The 21,975-nt window shown below is 38.6% G+C and overlaps 2 protein-coding genes and 1 long non-coding RNA gene across 5 annotated transcripts in view; 2 read left to right on the top strand and 1 right to left on the bottom strand.

Moving 5' to 3' along the window:
- The window catches only part of LOC137186539 (rhomboid-related protein 4-like), a 32,806-nt gene extending 13,513 nt beyond the window's left edge, over positions 1 to 19,293 (bottom strand). For both annotated transcript variants that reach the window (XM_067595546.1, XM_067595548.1), the window contains exon 1: positions 19,228 to 19,293. The gene's annotated coding sequence lies outside the window, so the exon portion shown is untranslated. The remainder of the gene's footprint in view (positions 1 to 19,227) is intronic.
- The window catches only part of LOC137186541 (uncharacterized), a 21,890-nt gene extending 1,032 nt beyond the window's left edge, over positions 1 to 20,858 (top strand). The window contains exon 2 of the long non-coding RNA XR_010929034.1: positions 19,678 to 20,858. This is a non-coding gene — a long non-coding RNA (uncharacterized lncRNA). The remainder of the gene's footprint in view (positions 1 to 19,677) is intronic.
- LOC137186538 (flotillin-2) lies at positions 1,397 to 18,990 on the top strand. Of its 2 annotated transcripts, XR_010929033.1 has the most exons (12): positions 1,397 to 1,557; positions 4,058 to 4,139; positions 5,704 to 5,794; positions 5,956 to 6,079; positions 6,558 to 6,676; positions 9,020 to 9,133; positions 9,230 to 9,349; positions 10,550 to 10,764; positions 12,542 to 12,725; positions 14,241 to 14,390; positions 16,605 to 18,804; positions 18,851 to 18,990. XR_010929033.1 is itself a non-coding variant. In XM_067595543.1 (11 exons), exons 1-11 carry the CDS (start codon positions 1,509 to 1,511, stop codon positions 16,641 to 16,643), a joined length of 1,287 nt encoding a protein of 428 aa, XP_067451644.1. In that variant the 5' UTR covers positions 1,397 to 1,508; the 3' UTR covers positions 16,644 to 18,990. The 2 variants fall into 2 exon arrangements, 1 of the variants encoding a protein (XP_067451644.1); XM_067595543.1 differs by having other exon boundaries at positions 16,605 to 18,990.
- Positions 20,859 to 21,975: the final 1,117 nt, after the last annotated feature.

The raw sequence follows: 21,975 nt of genomic DNA, 5'->3' as shown, positions 1-21,975 counted from the left end.
TAAAAATAGAGACTTAAGATATAACCATAAGTATGATATTCATTTTTAATTTGCTGAGTATACATTGTCCATGTTAATAATATTAGTTCAATGCTTGTTTGTACATTAACACAGATAATGACTATAAATGTCTTTATTATTTCCACTTCAGAATCGGGTGTTGACGTTTCTAACTGTTACACTCTAGCAAGCAATTATAATTACTTAATCATGATTTCTAATTAACTTTTAATTGCTTCTGTTCCGTCCTTTTATTTTAAAATGATTCACTGGAAACTGAAGTATGTTATGTCCGCATGGACGCTTGCATGACAAATTAAATATGTTGCAGTTCTTCACTGTGACCACTGGAGGGCAACATGTAACATGTAAACAAATCTTTTGTCCTTTATCTTATTAATCTTATATCTTTTTTTGAGCCAGATTCATTCGGCATTCAAATTGAAAACAAAACAAAAACAAAACTAGAATGTAAAATATTCAATGAAATAACATTTCCTTTAACAAGTTCAGCTCTGTAATTTCAGATTTCAAAGAGTTTAATGACCTCTCAAAATTAAAAATACTCTTAGGAGAAGAAGACAGGGCACACCCACCCACCCACCCACCCACCCACACACACACACACACACACACACACACACACACACACACACACACACACACACATATTGTAAGGTTCATATTACTGTTATCGTGTACTTTCCAAATATTAGGACAAATTGTACTTTGATGCTTTGGCAACCTTGTTCTTTAAACCTTCTTGCCAATAAAGCCCTTTGAATTGAATTGAATAACAAATGTTGATTCACACAGTAGAATATTTGTTGCAGATAATACAATATTTATGAAAAATAAATGAAAAAAAAGTAGAGCGAATGTTTCTAGATAACTTAAAGTCACAGTTTAAGAATTTCAACACATCCTGATTATAGAATATTGGGGAGGAATAGAGAACCACAATAAACTGACACAATAAATAAATAACAAAGGACTGAATCCATTCGAGCTTGAATACTCCATTCATGATTTCAAAATTAATTGCTAATTAATTATTATAACGATTTCCTCCTTTATTTTAGGTGAATGCTCAGGTGCTTAAGAACATAAACTGTTGTTGGAGGTTGACCTGAGAATTTTAAGAATCACTTCTCTCTAGTGGCCGCAGTGTTGAACTGCAATACATTAAATGTATCAACAGGAAGTAACGGAAACTATTATAAAACAGTCACAATTTCTTCCACAAAATCATCCTATACAAAATATAAAAAAATATTCATTTGAGGGGTTGCAGAAGAAGAGTAAACAAACAAACAAAAAATCCAACTCTGAACTAGGGGGAGTTATAGCTCCTACAAGTAATAAAACCAAAGAAGAAGAAGACGTCAGGTGGGGCTGTATGTGTGTTGTTGGTGACGTCGTGCAGGACGTGAACATCCTTAATTCACATCATCCAAACTCCGTAAAGGATCCCGTTGTTTGCTGGTTTCTCTCCATCTCGAGTCAACATGGGGAACTGTTTAACTGTGGGGCCGAACGAAGCGTTGGTGGTGTCCGGTAGGTGAACCGACTACCGGCTAACGGAGCCAGCTAGCTGTCATTATAGGAGCTAACGGTAGCTGCTGCTAGCTGCTGTCAGGCGCTAACTGGCAAACAGACTAACACACTGTATATATCTGAGGTTTATCTTTCTCACTGGTTTTTAGACGGTGAGACGTTAAAGCTTTTATTTACTGTTAATGAGTGTATGTAATCACAGATAGACTGCGCTTTAACTGGTAAATACGGTATCTGGTGTTTATGTGGATGCTCTGCTGAGCTGCTTATAAATCAGTAAAGACGCGCAGCTGCGGTTTTAACGTCAGTTGTAATTAAATACAAAACCCCGAACAGCTTGTGTGAAGAGCTACTGTAATAATAACTGTAATATGACAGCTGTGTTCAGGCCCAGGACAGTGATCTTTAAAGGGGGCGGGTTGTCTCATCCTCCCATCAACTCTTTGTTATAACTAATGCGGTTTCCGTTCAGAACGGGCCGATTGCTGCTTCATAGAGAAATTAACACTGGTGATGTGAGGTGTGGATCAGTATATATATACCAACATTAAAGAAACTACCATTCTGTTACACACAGATGTTAAGTGCTGTCATAGTGAATCTTTTCTCATTTCAGGTATAATGAGGGCTGCACTTAATCACAATAATAATGCATAACAAATAATGTGGATTGATCATATTGGGCTCTTAGATCATATATTTTCTGTAGCTTCAGTTTGGGTCATTTGAATGGGTATATGTGCTTATATGACATATGAGACATATATGAGGAGTGATTAAAAGCTGTGTTTTCGCTGTCTACTTTTCTCTTTTTTAGAGCACGCCATGTGAAAAAACTTTTCTCTGTCTCGCTGTACAGCTCTGATTGCCGCTTATGGTTTTATTATTATGGAGTACAAAAAAATCAGAAGCATAAATATTTTTTGGGGAAAAACATTTCATGCAGGGACTTGAGGGTTTAACGAACACTCACATTCATCATTTTCAGTAGTTTTTTTGGTGATTTGACTATTACACATGTCATTTAGCCATTTCCAGTTAGGCCCTATGCAATTTCCAAATCATCAAACTTTATCCTGAGTACAAAATATCCACTCACACTGGTCCAAATTCATTTCCAGATTCAGAGAGACGCAGAGAAACTCCACACTCAGACACAGAGCCATGCAGCTCGCTGTTTGCTTGTTTATTCAAAGTTTATTCATATTGAAGGTGTCCAAGCACGCCATTTGAAAACACTTTTCTCTGACTTGCTGTACAGCTCTGATCTCCGTCTCTGCTCATGACATACAGTCACAGAGCCTTGAAGCCCCGCCCCGCTGCTCCTGCAGAGCTGAGCGGCTCGCTGATCGCTTGTTTATTTAGCAGCACGTCCTTGGGTCCCCAGCAATACAGCCAGCAAATGTGAAGTAGATCAGATAAATGGTTCTTGAGATATGTGAAGGACATACATACATACATACAGACTGACAGAGAGTCCTTGCTTTATAGACCTCAGGAAATAGAGTCAAATAGGCTATATGTGGTAAGGTACTAAATTTATGACTTCTTTGGTGCAGTTAGGAAATATTGTCTCTTTGCAAGTCATGTAATTTTTATTTATATAGCCCCAAATCAGTAATGACAAAGTTTACCTCAAAAGGTTTTAAAATCTGTACGGCACCTGTAAGACACCTTCTATGTTTAGACTCTCAGTTCTGATAAAGGAAAGGGAAGAATTTGATGTAAGACATTTACAATAAACTACTGTCATGGTTGGTTTAACCTCCTACCCCCTGGGGAAAAAGGTTTTTGTTGGGGATCCTATTGACCCCCGTTATGCATGGCAGTACAGAAATTAATTTAAATAATTCTTTAACTCAAAAATGCCAAAAACTCACAGCTGCTCAAATGTCAATATTTGCTCATTTCCCCCTGTTTTTCCATGATAATAAACTCAACATCTTTGGGTTTTTGATTGTTGGTTAGACGAAAAAACAGTGGTGCAAATTTCTAACAAATTTGCAATAAAGAAATGATGTAAACCCAAATGATATGGAGTAAACCTGGGCTTCTGGGGTCCCTGGGGGTCTGTAGACGGTTGCACACTTTGCCTGGTTGGTGATTCAGCCTCAACCAACAAGGAACAGCACATTTATTCATTTAAAGGTGCAGTGTGCCAAATTGAGTGGCGTCTAGCGGAACAGTCTTGGCAGAAATTGAATATAATACTCATAAGTATGTTTTAATTAAATGATCCGCAGGATGTGAACCACCCAACCCAGTTCTCAGTTTTTTTCCAATGGTTTGGACAAAAACTGGGCTTTGAAACAAATTAAATACATGTTGAATAAAGCAGAAGACTGTTCAAATGAGGTCGAAGTTTACATTCATCATTTCTAAGTTTTGGTTTGCCGCCTTACAGTTTGATATGTTATTGGATTATGTAGGTTTTTCTCTGGGAATGCATCATTATGACATTATGAAGTCTTGTCTTATTGGAAGCGTTTTGTTCCCTCAGGTGCTTGTTGTGGCTCTGATGATAAGACCTACGTCGTGGGAGGCTGGGCCTGGGCTTGGTGGCTCATTTCAGACACCAAAAGGTGAGTATAAGTGTGAGTGTTGTATAAGCAGCAAAGTCCATTTATGTTATCATGAAATGGAGTTGACCTTTCACTAGCTCCTCGAAATGCTTTTGTGCCAGCAAGTGCTACTCATCACAACTAAGTGGATTATACCATTAAAAGCCCTTTGTTTCACACTCATTCGGATAAAATGACCAAGGTTTTTAAAGAGACAGTCAGCAAGCAAGCAAGAGGATGAAAGCTGTTCTAGCAGATTCTGCCTAGTGACACACTCAGTGTTGTAAAGATGTTTCTGATGCAGTTTCAATTGTCTTTTTCCTTCTCTGCCTACTATAGACACATGCTGTGTAGTGTGTTTGATAAATATGCACTGTCCTCTTAATGTAGCATCACAACACAAAGTGCATTTCTCAGGTAAAGTTTTAGCGGTATGTAGTGACTTGATTTCGACAAAACAAAAAAAACCCTAAGCCACAGTGAGGGGCTGTTACCGAGATATGTAATTGACACGTCGTCATGCGGCGGCTCCATGTAGTAAATCAAACATCTGCGGATTTGTGCTTAAGATGTATTTATTTACCACCGTGAACCAGTATTACCTTTGCTATACACACACTTACACCAATAACAAATTTTAAAAAAAGGCATAAAGATTAGCCTCTAAACGGCGGTCAAAAATCTGTGTGCTTCTCCCGGTAAGCAGCACACCTGAAGAGTAATCGCCTCTTCTTCTACATATGCGTCTCCATATGCTGCTGTCCAATATGCTGCCACCTACTGTGGCAACCAGGGAATAACCTTAACACACACATAGATACACATGGCAGTAGTTGTCGTCAGCTGGTTGATTTCTGCTTGTGTTTGTGGGAAATGCTGCAACAAAAGAGAGTGTAAGAACAAAGCAGATCAAACACTTTATCACAGCGTTTTCAAATTCCACAGCACTGTAACGCTCGGTTGTAATGTCCAGTAATTTGATTTATGTGTTAATACTTAATTGCCAGCAAAATGGCAGGTTAACAGCAGACAGCTGTGTGTGTGGACTCTGCGTTAAAGCCCCCCATTTATTTCCAGTTCAGTCTGACTGAACTTTAACACGTGCCGATTATCCATCAACGATTATTTTCATTATCGATTAATCTGTCAATCATTTTCTTGACTAATGGATTAGTTGTTTGGGCCATAAAATGTCAGTAAATGGTGAAAAATGCCACTTGTTTTCCAAGGTGACGTCCTCAAATGTTGTTTTGTCCCAACCAACAGTCCACAACCCAAAGATATTCAGTTTACTGTCAGTGAAAAGTAAAGAAACCAGAAAATATTTGTATTTAAGGATCTTGAACCACAGATTTTTTTTTTTTCTGATGTCAGAATTGGAAAGGCATCACCTATCTACACAATCTGAGAAGCAAACCCACTTCACACAGTGATTGGCCAGGTGTGTGGAGGTGAGGAAGCAGGCAGGCATTGAACTTCTCTCTCAAACAAGTGCAGCATCTTGCTTTCACCCACAGCTTGCTCCTTTCCTCCATATATATCTCTCTCTTCACCGCCTTGTTAATGTGCTTTCGTCTCGCTGTAGGATAACCCTGGAGATCATGACTCTGCAGCCCAGATGTGAGGATGTGGAGACAGCAGAGGGGGTTGCCATCACTGTCACAGGTGTGGCTCAGGTAAAACCACATCTTAATGTCTTCTCTGTGGCCTCGGCTTGGAATTTGCCACATTTCGAAAAATCTTGCTAAGTTCAGACTCTGGTTTATTGTGGTTGATTGCTTGTGTCACATTATTGCTGTGATGTTGAGAGTTTGGTCCGTCACTGTGTCTTCTTCAGGTCAAAGTCATGACGGAGCACGACTTGCTGGCAATAGCTTGTGAGCAGTTTCTGGGGAAATCAGTGATGGAAATCAAAGCTGTGGTTCTTCAGACCTTGGAGGGACATCTGCGCTCCATTCTAGGTACGGACATTAATGTCATTTTAACGCTGTGTTTGTTCAGATTTACACACCTGAATTGCTTGTGGTTTTCTAACATGCCAGTGTAAATAAAGTACTTGTTTTGGCTTCATTTGGCCTCTAAGATTTCTTGTTTTGTCCGACCATCAGTTTACAATGATATAAAATCATTGGAGGAGCTGAAACTTGGGAATCTTTGACATTTTCTCTTGAAAAATTACTTAAGATTGTCGATCAACAAACGACAGAAAAATCAAAAGAATGACTGATCGTCTCGGCTCTAGACTGGTTTGTGACATATTTTTATTTCAGTTTGATTTCTTTACTGTTTTGCCTCCACTGCATTTCAGTCATGGAAGCATATTGTTTTCACATTAAACATAATGACTCTCTTTGACATTTGTCGCTCCAGTTAAAGGATTGCGTGCTTCTCTAAAGGGTTCGCTGCGCTCGGTCTGACATAAAAGTCTCTCTTCTGCAGGTACCTTGACTGTAGAGCAGATCTATCAGGACAGGGACCAGTTTGCTAAACTGGTAAGGGAGGTCGCAGCTCCAGATGTGGGCAGGATGGGCATCGAGATTCTCAGCTTTACCATTAAGGTGAGTTTAAGTTGCTGTGAGAAACTACAGCAACAAAACCTGCTGCTCTGACAGTGGCTAGTAAGAGTACCCAAAGAAAATGTTGATGTATCTCTTGAGGAAATAAAAGTCAAAATAATAAAATTCTCTCCAGTACAAAGAGAAAACATCATGTACTGAATGTGACCTGCAGCCTCGATCCAAGAAGAAACCAGCACACGTGCTTGTTGAGCATGTGTGAAAACAGAGATGGAAACAGTGTATTTAGCCATAATTTGGTTAAGATAAGACTGTTTGGACTAAAATGATTATACGAATGGAGAGAGTAGAATTGGATTAAGCTATATGAGTGGTTTAAGCAATTTCTGTGGACATTTTAAAAGTCGAGTATGTGGCATTCAGGCCGCAAAGAACCTTCAAGTTGTGTTCTTTACCTGTGTGGTTTAGAAACGCAGGCGCTGCAGACAGGTGTAATTTATTATTCATAATTCTACCGCTTCACATAATTATCACTTGCCTAAAATCTTCAGCACTTCAGTTGGGACTATAGGAAATTTCAGCTTTCCACCTATGGAGGGAAAATTTATCAATTTATCCCTACTGGAACTGATGAGAAGTTCAGGTCTTTGTATGTCTCTAATGTTGTAATAAAAATACAGTGTGTATTTATACATTAAGCAGTAATGTACTGGTCAAACATCAGTCAACAGCCAACTTCTAGTTTTTATGTATGTAGTTTTGTATTATTATTATTTTTAAGGTTTATTTTTGGTTATTCGATAGTTCAAAGTGCAGGAAACAAAGATCCATGGCTGGACTCGAACCATAGATGTTATGTGGTATGTGTGTTAAGCAGAAGACTACTTGGGCACATAATTTTGTGTTTTAATATAACTATATATACCATATATATATATATATATATATAATGTAACATAGTTCAGGCTGTTGTGTATTAGAGAAGAAATCTCTGCTGGGTTTCGTGTGTCTGACCGGCTGGAGACTCTCATATCATGTTCCTGTTGTTCATTAGTTCTAATTGAAGTGCTGTGCAGACACAGCGGCTGACCATAATGCTTTGCTGCAAACCCACAGTCCATTTCCATCACATCAATTAGTGCAGGTCGAGATGGTTTCTGTGATGCGTTAGAACCAGTTGGATCATTACGGCATCGTGGCGTTTCTGGGTTGTCTTAATGTTTTTTTTTTTTCATGTCTTCCAGTCAGATTCAAATCATCAAAACACTTGTAACAGTTTGTCTGTTGTTGGTGTAATTATTATTTGCTACTAATCAGACAGCGCTGTCAACACTTCCAGTTAAAGAGGCCTTATCTTGTGCCAGCAACTCTAAAGTGCAGGGACGGGAATCAATAAGCTGTTTCCACAGACAGATACAAGGTGTGATGTGAAATTAAACTGCACTTATTTGTCTGCTACAGCAAACATATCTGCTCTGTAAATCACTTGTGGTGAGTTCTCCTCAGTGAAAACATCAGAAACCAAAAGGGAGAATTGTATATTTTATATTTGTGCTTTGATGATGGCACCCCATAGCTTTGTGTTAGTTTGATGGAAACCTTATTTGAATACAGCCAGTGAGGCAGTAACATCCGAGCAGACGGTCACACTGAGCCTGATTGCATCCGGCTACACAACACAAAAACCACAGACTCTGAACAACAACCCTCGTTAACTTTCCTGCTAAAGTCTCCTTCTTATCTCACTTACAGACATGAACACACGTCTTGTCCTGCAGATTAGCTTGTTGAACGAGCCACCGAACAAACATTCACCGGGGAAAACTGCACCGCTAACGTCAGCTAATTAGCTGCTCAGCTGCAGCACATTAAACAGCATGTAAACATACCTGCAAACGTCACTCTGCCCCTGTTAGATGCTGGTGTGGTTCTTACTCTTCAGTCTCCTACTTACTTTGTCTCTCATTCTCTACGGTGTGATACAGACACTCTGATATCACCTGGGTGAGATAAATAGGAGCATTTCTGATATTTCCCCAAAGACTTTTCTTCTTCCTTTTCAGTATTAAAAAACAATTAAGAATACATTTAAAAACAGATTAACATCTTCTCTCTGTGGTGACTATTTGCAGTGCTCATGGAAATGATCACTTAAATTCTCTTCAGTCTTGCCTTTTTTATGAGAATTGTTTGTATTTTGACCTCTAATTAATACTTAGATTACCAGCCAATGACCAAATACTATTGAGAGGATTTTGGCAAATGGAACAAATTTTGTCTCAGGCAAAAAAACAAAACTCTTGTCAGTTGCACACCAGTTTCCTGTGATTTTACAGGAAGATGAGCTCTGTAGCTTATAGTTGACCTGTTTGTCTGTTCTCGCAGGACGTCTACGATAAACTGGATTACCTGAGCTCCCTCGGGAAGACCCAGACTGCAGCTGTCCAGAGGGATGCTGACATCGGTGTGGCTGAGGCAGAGAGGGATGCTGGGATACGGGTAAGAAGGCTCTAACAGGCGGGAGGCTCTGAGGAGTGGATTCTGTTGTGCGCAGCAACCAACTGAACACTGCTTTGCTCCTTTGTCGTCTCCTAGGAAGCAGAATGTAAGAAGGAGATGATGGACATCAAATTCCAGGCTGACACCAAGATGGCCGACTCCAAACGAGAACTGGAGCTGCAGAAAGCTTCTTTCAATCAGGAAGTCAATACTAAGGTGTGCACCTGAGGTTTCAGTTTGATCAGTGAGATGTAGATATGTTTGGCTGCTAACTTAAAGTCATTACAAACTCCTGCTGTGCAACCAAACATTGTCCAGACACAAAACACTTCATTTTAAAATTGTGGTGTGCTTTTATTTTGAAAGTTTGATTGAAATGTGTACTGTCAGGTGTGTAGAGACAATAAGTGCAGCTGGACACAGAAAAATACTCATATATTTGAATGGAGAGTGTGAGCGAATCCACACCTATTTGAACATTTACTGCTTCCACATAGTTTTAGATACAAACTTCATTTGAACTTTAAATGAGTCACGAGACTTTGACCTGCAAATCTTGAATTTACATGTTTTTTCTATCTTTCATTGTTTTTGAGATATTAGAGTGTGAGTTTTAAAGTCTTTTCTTGTTCCTCCTGTGATTTTATAATGAGTGTGTATTGCAGAATGTTTCGCAGCACTGAGGGAGTGACATCACCAGGAGCAGCTGGAGAGGAGGATTTTAGAGTACACTTCTTGTGAAATCTTCTCATAAATCCCATGACTTTGGCCAAATCTAACATTAAAAATTATATTTTTTAGTAGGAAATTTCATTGAGAATCCATTGATACAGGTTTGAAAGTGGTCGGACTTATAGTTTAGACGTCAGAAGCCTCTGTTTGACACAAAGTTCATGCCCAGAGATTGCCTCCCCATTGGTTTACATTGTAAGCTGTGATGTGGCACTGCAACTTTCAGGACTTATTAAATCCAAACCGTTCGAGTTATTACAAAGTTTTTAACAACTTTTTTTCAGCACAGTGTCATAAGTCATCTATTAAAGTTTGAAGCCGATACCATTAACACCCTCGGAGGAGATAGTGTTTGTTCGGGGGCCAAAATTGGGGCAAAGTCTTATTTTGAAAGGGTAATTGCGGACTTCCTGTTGGATTTAGGTCAGGGGTGTCAGCATATGATTTGTAGGTCTTGATGAGACGAATAATTGAGTTTTGGTTTGATCTCTCTACGACATTCCTAAGGGCTGTGGCGGCCATTTTAGTTACATAGGTGGTGCTAGAGAGCACATTTTGGCACTTTAGGGGTTAATTTTTACATTTTATCAAATTTTTTATCAGACCTGATGTGCGTGCCAAATTTGGTGAGTTTTTGACTATGTTTAGGGGGTCAAATGTGAGTCTATGTGCTGATGTTTTCAGAAAGCAGAGGCCCAGCTGGCGTACGAGCTGCAGGCAGCCAAGGAGCTGCAGAAGATCCGCCTGGAGGAGATCGAGATCCAAGTGGTGCAGAGGAAGAAGGAGATCACTATAGAGGAGAGGGAGATCAGCCGGACAGAAAAGGAGCTCATTGCCACTGTGAAGAGGCCCGCTGAGGCAGAGGCCTACAAAATGGAGCAGCTGGCTGAGGGACAAAAGTGAGTAAGAACCGATGAGCTAAAGGGACATTCAGTCATTTTTATGAGCCTTTTCAACTAATATCATCAAACAGAAGAAACTATAAGATCGCTGATAACACAAGTGTCCAGACACTCCTCTGTCCTCAGTCTGGCGTTGACAGAAAAGGAGATCTGAAACATCTGGGAAAGCGGTGACGTCAGTAGTGATATTACCGCCGTGTTGTTTGCACAGCGCTAACATGCATTGTGAGTTTACGGCCTCCGTTTATGAGCAGTAAAGAATGTGAGTTAAATGTGGAAATAGAAACTGGGTGTTGAAATACCAGCTGACTGGGAGTTTCAGTTCCAAAACATATCGGTAGATATTTCTTAAGGATTTGTGGCTCTTTTCAGGCGCTGAACAGTCAAGATTTTCATCGGTAAACGTGTTTGCAAAATGTATTACAAGTAGCAGCTGCACCTGATTTATCATCGCTTATCCACCAATTAATCTTATCAAATAACTTTACTAAAAATCTCCCGCATTGAGTTTTCATAACTGATTCATTCTCTGATCTTTTTGTCGAAATGAAAATATCAAGTTCAGCAGCAGATCACACTTTCTCTTGGTTTCTATCATTGCTGTCAGAATAACAACAGTATCAGGTCTTATTCAGCAGGACTTTATTTAAAGTCATCAAAAGCATTTAGTAGTCTTTGTAAATACCCTGCTGTATTGATAAGTCACAACCTTAAAGGTCATTTGGGGCAGATTTAGTAAATATTACCTATCTTGAGTCGGTGTCACGTCCTACCGGGACTTTTTCTGTTTTTAGTTGGACTTTTTGAGGGATTCTTTTAATTTGTGTTGCATTTGTTTCCTGGTTTTGGTTTTCTGTGTGTTCCTCCTGTGTTTTTTGTGTTTGTTTACTTTAGTTCCTGTTTTATTTTGAAAATAATTCCTCCTTGTGTCTGGTCACTTTACTTCCTGTGTTTTGATCATTTCATGTGTCTCACCTGTGTCTCATTTGCAATCACTCCCTGTGTATTTATAGTGTTGAGTCGTCCTGCTTTTGCTCAATGTTCCTGGTTAGTGTTCCTGTGTCTCCTGTGTTCTGGTTTGTTCTTGTGACTTTTTTTTGCATTTTCATAAAATATATCTGCATATATATCTACCGTCTCTGCATCTGGATCCACCTGCTCCACTCACCCAGCTCCTTGACAGCTGCAGAGTGAGATGTGAAAGTCAGTTCCTGCAGTTTTTTATAAAATTCAGATCATAAACTGTGAAAGAATACTGTCGATCACATGTACTCACTTTATTGGTCCTTTCATGGTCACAGTTTATGATCCGACGCACCCTTACCCACAAGATCTTCTGGAGTGAAGAAGAACTTCTGTGTGTTACAAGCTTCAGAGCAGTAAACCGCTGTCATTCACCTCCCGCTTTTGTGATTATTCTCTATTTTTATCAGCACTGTCAGAGGTCAGGAGTTGCTACAGAGCAGCTCTATCACTGCTCATCTAGCAGAGATTTATTGTCTTGCTAAAGGACGTGCTAGCATGGTGGACGATTACATCTCTCCAGCCTGCATCCTTACTAACAACAGCAGCGTCGTCACAGTGCCACAGTTTATTGTTTGATGTATTAAGTAATGCCATCAGAAAGTACATTACACATTTGTTAAACATAACATGGAGATATTGCATGATTCATTTAGAGCTTAAAATCATATGGTTTATAGTGAGATATGTTATAAATATGTCATACGGATGAATTAAACATCATTTAACACGTGTGTTTTCCCCTCATCAGGCTGAAGACGGTGCTGATAGCTCAGGCTGAGGCCGAGAAGATCAAGAAGATCGGTGAGGCGGAGGCTTGCTCCATCGAAGCCGTGGGCAAGGCGGAGGCCGAGAAGATGAGGCTGAAGGCTGAAGCCTACCAGCAGTACGGAGATGCAGCCAAGACCGCCCTGGTCCTCGAGGCCCTGCCGAAGGTAACGCATATTTGTCCTGCAGTATAAAAACGCCCCAATAGATGAAATATTTCATAATGCACATCCAGATTTTCTCTAGTTTTGCTCAACTTTTATTCAGAGTTCACTGGCCTGTTCATTCATTATGCTTTTACAACAAGCATTAATCAGTGCGAGGTTACGTTAGGTCGGTTAAGTCAGTACATGAATTGAAACATTTACAACTTAGAAACTATATCAACCATTTTCACAAACGAGAAGGAAACCAAGAGCAGCATCCTTTAACAAGATTTATGATCAAAAAACTATAATATGGACACCAAGAATACTCTTTCCAAAATATATAAAATACTACAGGATCATATTGAAATATAAGATACAATAAGGACAAAGTGGAAGGACTGGGAAAACGTGTATAAAGCAATACATAAAACAACAAATTCTAGATATTGGGAGGGAGGACTCATGGAAAATATACACAAGATTTTTTTATTGCACCAAAAGTACAATCAAAATTCACAATATCCATTAAAACAGACTGTTGGAGAAAGTGGATGGCTGCATTACTAAAAACACTCTGGCAACGTATCATAACATCTATCATGAAAATTCCCCAAATTAAACAGACACCTGAACCAAAATATATTATTTTAGGTATATCACCACCTGAACTTACATTAGAAATAGCAAACAGATATCTATACAGGATACTTAGAATTGCAGCAATGAAACACATAACAAGGAGCTGGTTAAAACCCACTCCAAATGTAAACAGTATATTGTAAATGGAAAGATCAGGAACATTTGAAACGGCGGCATAAATGGATTAAATATGTGAATATGTGGATCACAATTAAACAATATTGATGGTTTCAGCCCTGAAGAGTTAATGTCCTTCCTTTCTTTTTCTTTGATATTAATATTTCACACTAAAAACATAAATGTTGTAGGAATGAACAATATCATATGTATAAATCTTGTTCTAAAATATAAAAAAAAGGAATTTGAACATTTACTAACCAGTAATTATAGATGTAGAAACACTTTGCTGCCTCAGTGCATCAATACTCAATATACTGAGAAGGTTTATTCTCATTCTTGCCAAGAGTTAGTCGAGAAGATATGAAGCTACTGCTGGACACAGTTAGCATAGCTTAGCATAGCTTAGCATAAAGACTGGAAGCAGCTAACTCAGCTGTGCCAGAAGGTTAAATATGTCTAGCAGCACCTCTGGATTTATACTTATCCCTCAGCATCCCACCACACAAGCAGCTTTAAGATACTAGCATGGCTGCATTTCACACATAATGTAGCTATATTTGAAATGGTTGCCATATTTAGCTCTCAACCTCAAATTCCTAAACACAAGATGGTCACAAGATGGTCACAAGTATTTTTATGAAACTGTGGTCACATCTGCTTCATTTTAATGATTCACAAGTTGTGTAACGTTTCACATGATCAGTGATAACTGTCTTTTTATAGGAGATTTTATACATCCTGCTCACAGTAACACTTAACCGTTATCTTTTGCAGATTGCTTCCAAGGTGGCGGCGCCGTTAGCTAAGACCAATGAGATCGTCATCCTCAGCGGGGAGGGCAGCCGCGTGACGGGCGAGGTCAACCGCCTTCTGGCTGAACTTCCTGTGTCTGTCAACGCTCTCACTGGAGTGGATTTGTCAAAGGTAAACATGCTTTAATGTACAGATTTGTAACAGTGTTAATGTAGGACTGCTAAGCTATTAAATGCATGTGATTGGGTTATTGATCACATCTGATTATATCAGTGGTTCCCAACCTCTGGGCCGCGGACCGGTACTGGTCCGTAGGTCATTTGGTACCAGGCCGCACAGAAAGAATAAATAACTTACATTATTTCCGTTTTGTTTATTATCTAAGTCTGAACGATATTTTATTTTGAAAAACGACTGGATCCATGTCATAGACGGATGTAGGGCCTCGATGGGACCGTCTCGCTGCAGAGAAACCAGCTCAGGGCTCCCACTGATTCAGCGTTATGTCGAGTTGTATTTTTCATGCACTTTATATTTGTTTTTGTGGTGTATCTTATTTTGAAGGCATGTTTAAACGTTACCATGGCGACCAGAGAGCGTTAGGGGGGCAGAGAGGATGTTACTCATGTTATGTTGTTGGCGTGATGTTACGAGGACGCTGCTAATAAAGTTGCATACGAGTTCACAGTGGATTCAGGTTTATTATTATTATATTTAGAGAATACCACAGTTTTTATGCTGGTCGTATCATTTTAGTTTGTTGTATTTATCCACCGGTCCGTGAAAATATTGTCTGACATTAAACGGGTCCGCGGCGCAAAAAAGGTTGGGGACCTCTGGATTATATGGTTTTGTTGGTGATGGATTAGAGACTGTAGACTGTAGGATTTAGCTGATGTTCCTGTTTGTTTGTGTATAAATATTTATAAGAGTACTGATTTCATTTGATTTCCTTTTCAACTTATATACATGTGTAGTTCTGCTGTTGATGATCGGTTCATTGATCAGTAGGACCCCTGACCCAATCGCTTCTTCTTCTCACGTCGAAAACAGGACACTTCCTGTACAGCGGCAAAATACAACCAGTGTAAAAGTTTTACACTAAGTTTTACCTAAGAGTTATTAGTAAAATAGTGTTTATATTTTATACATATATATATATGTGTGTATATTTCAGTTGATATTGATAATTTTTAATGACCTATTTTTAATAAAGACCAGGAGAAAAAAGGATGAATTTAATCACTTTATTCATCAAGACACACAGGTAATAATTTTAACGTCCTCACCGTTTCAACGAACAACAAACCTGTTAAATGATTGGATGTTTGCGTGTCACTCGTAGCTCCGTTATCGAGGGATATGATTGGCTGTTTATGAGCTTCAGGTTTGCTCATGCAAACAAACTTTGCATATTCATTATGTGCTTTCTAGGGCTGTAGTCAACTGAAGAAAATCTTGGTCGACTGAAATCGTACATAATCTTCAACTAATCGATGAGTCGCGAGTGCACAGTGAACTCACATTTCTCCGTTTAGCATCTTCAGGTTATGCTAACCTATTGTTGCTAACTTTGGAGCTAACCTCCTTCACTTTTCCAGGAATTTGGGGAGACAACAGACGTGACTTTTTAGCATTTATTAACTGACACACTGTAGTCTGTACTGTACATTTACTGCCAGACTGACAACTTACTACTAACCTTTTCCTCTGCTCCGCTCGCATCCACCTGCTGCTCTTTCCCGCTCGCTACGCAAACATACTAAGCGCTGCTCTATTCCTAAACGGAGTTACGCTACCGATATGTTACGTTATTTTTGGCATTAAAAAAATATCTTTTGGCCTGGCGGGGGTTCGTTGATATTATTACAGGAGAAACGCTGATTCAGTAAACATTGAGTACAGTTAGACCCAGCAGTCTCCGTTAGGTTGGGCGAGTTCAAAGGTAATTTGTTAGTCTGTCCCTCCTGCTGCAGGAAATAATGGATTAATCCTGGAAAGCTGTTGATGTAGCACTTTTCTCCTTATGAAAATAACACGGAGATTATTCAACCAATGAGAATTTAGTCGGACGAGAGCATATCGACCAACTAATCGACCAGTCGACCAGCAGACTACAGCCCTAGTGCTTTCATGGCGGTTTGCATTGAAGTGAAACTATCGAGCAGTTTTCTTGTCGCTGGTACGTATCGCTATCGTTCCATCATCCAGGTCCAGGACGGTGAGTTTTTAACTTTTTGTCTCTACTGTGACTCCAGATGTTGTTCAAACAGCCGGTTGGGTTACGGTTAGGTCATATAGGTCATGAAAACACTCCAGCTTAGTTGGTGGTTTGTTTCAGAGCGTCGGAGTCTCAGGTTGAATAATTTGTCCCTTTTTCGACAGATGCCATTGCTGCAGAAGATGACCAGTACTGAAGCCTGAAAAGCGACGACTCCACATGACTCCAGTATCTGTTGTATGCACTCTCATAGACTGCCTTTAATACACTTGAAGAGTTTTTTGTTGTTTTATACGTAACACACTGTCTACCAAGTGAATTTTGGAAACCTCTGGTGCCTTACTTTATACAGGACCAGAATATCTGCATGCACTGCTGCTCGTTTTTTTTTTTTTTTTTAAATTTAGTTTTAACATGGGAACATTTTGTGTTGTTTTTCCCTCTTTTGTCAGTGTTTCCCCCTAGAATTCAGGCCTGGTGGTACGAAACCAAAAAAAACGCCTAAAGGGACGAGGTACATTGGATGGCATAGTCGCGCAGCAGGCGGTCTGCAATTTAGATTTGCATTCAAATTTTTGTTTCCTTAGTATATCAAGACTTAAAACAAAGTGGTTACAAGGAGAGGATGACTAAATAAGCTTCTCCTCTCTCTTCTTCTCCATCTGTATTTGTGCTCGACTCCAGAGTTTTGGAGAAAAACGTTTATATATATTTGTTTGTCCGTCACCTGCGTTATTAGAGCTTTTTCTCTTTTTAAGCGGCGCCGTGCTCACGTTAGCTAACCTGCATCCCGTACACGCTCTCTCTCTCTCGCTCTGCTGTCATTTAAAGGTACTCTGATAGCAGCAGCACTCGTATCACATCAAGAGTTTCCATGGCAACAACACAGAGGTTATTGATCATTGATTTTCCGAATGAATGGATATTTGTTGGCGTTATTTTTGGCCTGGTAGGGGTTCTCGTCGGCCCGACGGCCCACCAGGCCTGTACTATTACGGGGGAAACACTGATTGTGTTTTTAATTATTTATTTTTTGTATTTAAATCATATATATCGGCCCGTTTGTATCATTTGTCATTCAAGAGTCAGCTGACAGCGGACCTACCTGCTGACTCTCATCCAGGTTACATTTATATTATGATGTTAACACCTTTTTTCTTTGGTAATTATACATCAGGGCCCTGCTGTTTACTGGCTGCAGGCCTTCTTGTTTATTTATATACCTCTTTCTTTCTTTCTTTCTTTCTTTCTTTCTTTCTTTCTTTCTCTTTATTTATTGACATCTGCATTCCCGAGATAATCTGAATCTTTTCTTGTTAATTGTAGAGTTTTTTTGTGTATTGTACATGTTGTAATTTTTAACTATCAGATGTTATTCAGGTTATTTTATGTGTCAGTGATTTATTTTTTTACAATGCAACACAGGTGCTCACAATCTTAAAAGAAGCCCCCTTTCTGTACGGATCTCCACTTTAAATTCTTTCCGATCTGCAGAGTTTTCTGCAGGTTTTGTTTGTTCCTGTGTACAAAGTTTTATTCTTCATAAACTGTTGGTATCAGGCATGATAGATATGATTATTTATGTGCTGGCAGGAATACAAGAAGCAAATTCTTGTGATATAGTTAGCTTGTAGTGTGGTCATTTAATTAATAGTGTGGGTCTTCATATAAAATGTTTGTAGTTCTGACTTTAGGTTGGTGTTTAAAAAAAGATGAAAAATGATTTTTTTTTTGGGCAAATTGTAAAAACGACAGGCTCGGAGTTGTGTGAAATATGTTTATATTGTGGAAAAAGCTTAATGTGAATAGATTCTGAACATTAAAGGCCAAACAGTGACGCCAAATAGAATTGAAGAGCAGGAAGGAATAGATTTAATTTAATACTACAGACATCTGTAAATGCAAAGCCATCATTCATCAGTCAACAAACCAAACGTCTTCTCTGTTCAATGTTTGCATGTCTGCATTGATTTGTTTTAACTGTGAAATCAAATATAGATGTTTTTAGTTCTTTAACTTATCAAAAAGTCTGTTTTGTCAGTGATATTAGTTTGTAAATGATCACAGTTTGTTGTTTTGGGGTCTAAAGTCCCCCTCCATTCAAAAATATGTTAAGTTTTTTTTCTTGTTCTTACAGTTGAATGTTTGAGCTTCTCTGTGCAGAATGATGTATGTTTGATACTGGACGGCAGTTTTATCACATTTATCTGCTGAAGGAGGAAAGTTTCTCTGAGCTCATCCTGGTCCAATATTCAATATTCAAGTGTGATGTGGAAACTTGAAGCCTCCAGTACACAAAAGTGTTGTCGTGACTCGGACTTGAGCGTTGACTGCATTCGGACTCAAACTTGTTAATTTATTAAAGTAATATATATCCGTTTTTTTTTGCCGTCAAATTTTCCGCACATAGCGGCGCTACGGTTCACATCATGCACACAGCAGCTGCAGCACAGACAGTCACACATGTAGTCGGTACGGAAGTTCTTTAGTGTGAGTGAAGAAGACACAAAGTTTGCAATTTGTAATACCTTTAAGTCCAACCCCCCCCCCCCCCCCCAAAATAAACTTACTTAATTCTTATAAAGAAAACCAGAATCGCCAAAAATCGGAATCGGTACGTCAGACTTTTAAAAAATTGAAAAAAGAAAATTGATGCATCATTAATATCAATATGACCGCTGTGTCATTTTTGTTTAATGTCGACCTTTTTTATTTGTATGTCAGCTCTTCGACCGTCTTGGAACTCGACTCAGACTATAGACTGTGTAAAAATATGGACGTAGTTACCGTGACGTCACTCGTTGGTTTCTGAAGAGCGGTTTTGAAGCTCAAAGTGAGCCGCTCCAGCCGTCGCCATCTTGGCAGTGTGTGACGCTGCCTAACTCCCAGCCAATCAAAAATGGGCAAAGAGGCGGGCTGAATGACTGAAACAAGCCACCTAGTGGCTGGCGGACCTGTCACTCAAAGCAGCCATGTCCTTCATTATGCATAACTTTACGGCTTAATAAAACTGAAACGGGTGAGTTATAAAAAAATTCACCCCCCGTACAGTTGTCATGAAAGAGGAAATTAGCTACAGAGACCAAAACCGTTGTTGGTACCAGGCTGTAAACATGTTTATTTCTGCTGTAAAGTTGGACATTTTAACATGGGGGTCTATGGGGATTGACTCGGTTTTGGAGCCTCAAGTGGCCGTTCAAGGAACTGCAGTTTTTGGCTTCATTTACAGCCCCAGAGGTTGCCGCTTGACTCAGACTGAACCTTATGACCCGGACTTGGACTCGAGACTTAGTGACTCGACTACAACACTGGCACGCAAACACTGAGAATGGACTTTACAATGAAGGAGTGAAGACATCTTATTATTCTATTTTAACTATTATTTTAATTTTGAAGGCGAATATAGATCAGCAGGTACGATGATTATTAAATAGTCTGTCAGCCAATCACATCGCTGCTCTCATAGCTCTGAAACAGCTGAGCCAATCACAGTTAAGCATAATAACAGCTCAACAAACAGGAAGCTTTTCTTGAGGAAACGTCTGGACGGTTCAGAGCGTCACAACATGAAAACAAGACAGATGGAGTAGTTTTTTTCATCAGTTAGTTACTATAATAATGATAATTAAGAAATAAAAATTAAAAGAAACTGATTTGGTGAAACCATTTATATAATTATATCAGACCGACAATATTTCAGCAATAATATCTCACCTTGTACACAATCACATAGTTTAGTAATTAATGTCAAGGATAAAACATGAGATGCTACTTTTGCTGAAAAGAAAGTTGGAAAAGAGGCTTTGATGAGCCGCTAACCCGACGTCTCCTTCATGAAAAGCAGAATATCGAGTTATAACCGACCAGTCTGGTGACAGCAGGTGATTTAATGAAGGTAGAAATTATTTATATTTATTTTATATTTTAATCCGTTACTGCAGCACATCTGCAGCAAGTATTTTTAGTTTGATCTTGTTGTGAGACGTCTGTTTCCATGGCAACGTCTCCGACCACAGTTCAACCAAAAAATACAACAGCTGTCTCTGTGCTGCTTCATATGTACGAACGTCCCACCTGTCTTAATCCAGTTCAAGTTACAGACGACTGTTATTGTTGTCATGCTTTTTATCATTCTTTGCTGATATGTAGTGACTTGATAATACTGTGATCATACTGATTTGTTTTTTAGCAGGCAAATATTTTGAACTTCACATGTGTCCGTTGTATAAAATTGTCTTTTTTAATATGTTTTTTTTTGTAAAACGGTTTTTGTTATAATCCAACACACTGTTCACTGTGTCTCACATGGCCATGACTTCCTGTATGCTCTTGTTGCTGCATGCCGTCCATCTGTACTCAGAATAATCAGTTCACTCTTAGTTCATTGTCATTCTAATAAATCAAAATGCCATAATTTATTTATTGATTTTTTGCATTTCCTATTAATTATCCTTTTTTATTTTTATTTTACAGACAAAACTTTACTCATTTCACTCACTCAGCCTATTTAATCTTGGTTCAAAAGGTAAAAATGCTTTAAGGTAGAATGATGTACGATTACAAACTAGTGATGATATAGTATTTAAGATATAAATTAGTGTGTAACAACACCGCGATTCTTGTTTTGTTTATGTCATGATTAGAATTTTCTATTAAAGGAGTTTTAACCAGGTATCAGAAACTTCTCAAATGATTTACTGCATTGTGTATATAGAAGGTTTGTGTGTGTGTGTGTGTGTAAATTGTAAAGCTGTATGGAAGTACAATTTAGCCATCTATTTCCTGAAACAGCATAATCATTAATCCTGCGTGGTGACATTTAATCGATCCAAAAAATGCATGACATGTATCCAAAAACAAAACTAAAATATCAATAATTAAAACAAAATAAAACTAATAAATCAGAATAAATGACACTTGACACTTTTACAGCGCCAGTTTAATTTGCTCACTAAAACCTCCGTAAACACTGTTCTCTTAACTATCCAGCTGCTGGACTGAAGAAGCTGAAGTCAGCTCCTCTTCATCACATTTTGATGAACAGGTTAATTACATTTTTATTATTTATTAGTTCAATAAAAAGATGCTACAATAGAGCATTAATCAAAGCAACGGTGTTCCTGAGACAGAACAATATATTTAGTCTAAAGCTTTATTTCAATTATAATCACTTTGCAAGCTTTATTTATTTTATTTAAGCCATTTTATCATTTCTTTGACACTGATGGAAAGCAGGGAGATTAATTTGATTACAATGTGTTATTTGCAGGGTTTAGATAAATGCATGTAAATAAACAGCATTCACTTTTCAGTTTTTTGTTTTTCTGGTGTACATTACTCAGTACATTTACTCAGTTACTAATTGTACTTGAGTATTTCCATTTGATGCCATTTTTTTTGCTTAAACTCTACTACATTTATTTCACAAGTGTAATTACTTGCAAGTTTTGAGGTTATAATTTTAAACGAAAAACACATATGCTGAGATCAGTTTATAATATCTAATCTATTATAGATTAAATCATCGAAAAGTAC

This window comes from Thunnus thynnus, chromosome 7, assembly GCF_963924715.1.
Source record: "Thunnus thynnus chromosome 7, fThuThy2.1, whole genome shotgun sequence".
In the NCBI taxonomy this organism is placed as follows: domain Eukaryota; kingdom Metazoa; phylum Chordata; class Actinopteri; order Scombriformes; family Scombridae; genus Thunnus; species Thunnus thynnus.
The sequence above is the reverse complement of the archived record's forward strand: the minus strand, read 5'-3'. Positions and strand labels throughout refer to the sequence as shown.

What these genes read in the sequence shown, in the direction of transcription:
- LOC137186538 (XM_067595543.1), top strand. Translation starts at nt 1,509, where the DNA reads ATGGGGAACTGTTTAACTGTGGGGCCGAACGAAGCGTTGGTGGTGTCC. An exon ending in AGAGGGATGCTGGGATACGG is followed by an intron (nt 9,134 to 9,229) that starts GTAAGAAGGCTC and finishes GTCGTCTCCTAG; the next exon opens with GAAGCAGAATGTAAGAAGGA. An exon ending in ATCAGGAAGTCAATACTAAG is followed by an intron (nt 9,350 to 10,549) that starts GTGTGCACCTGA and finishes TGATGTTTTCAG; the next exon opens with AAAGCAGAGGCCCAGCTGGC.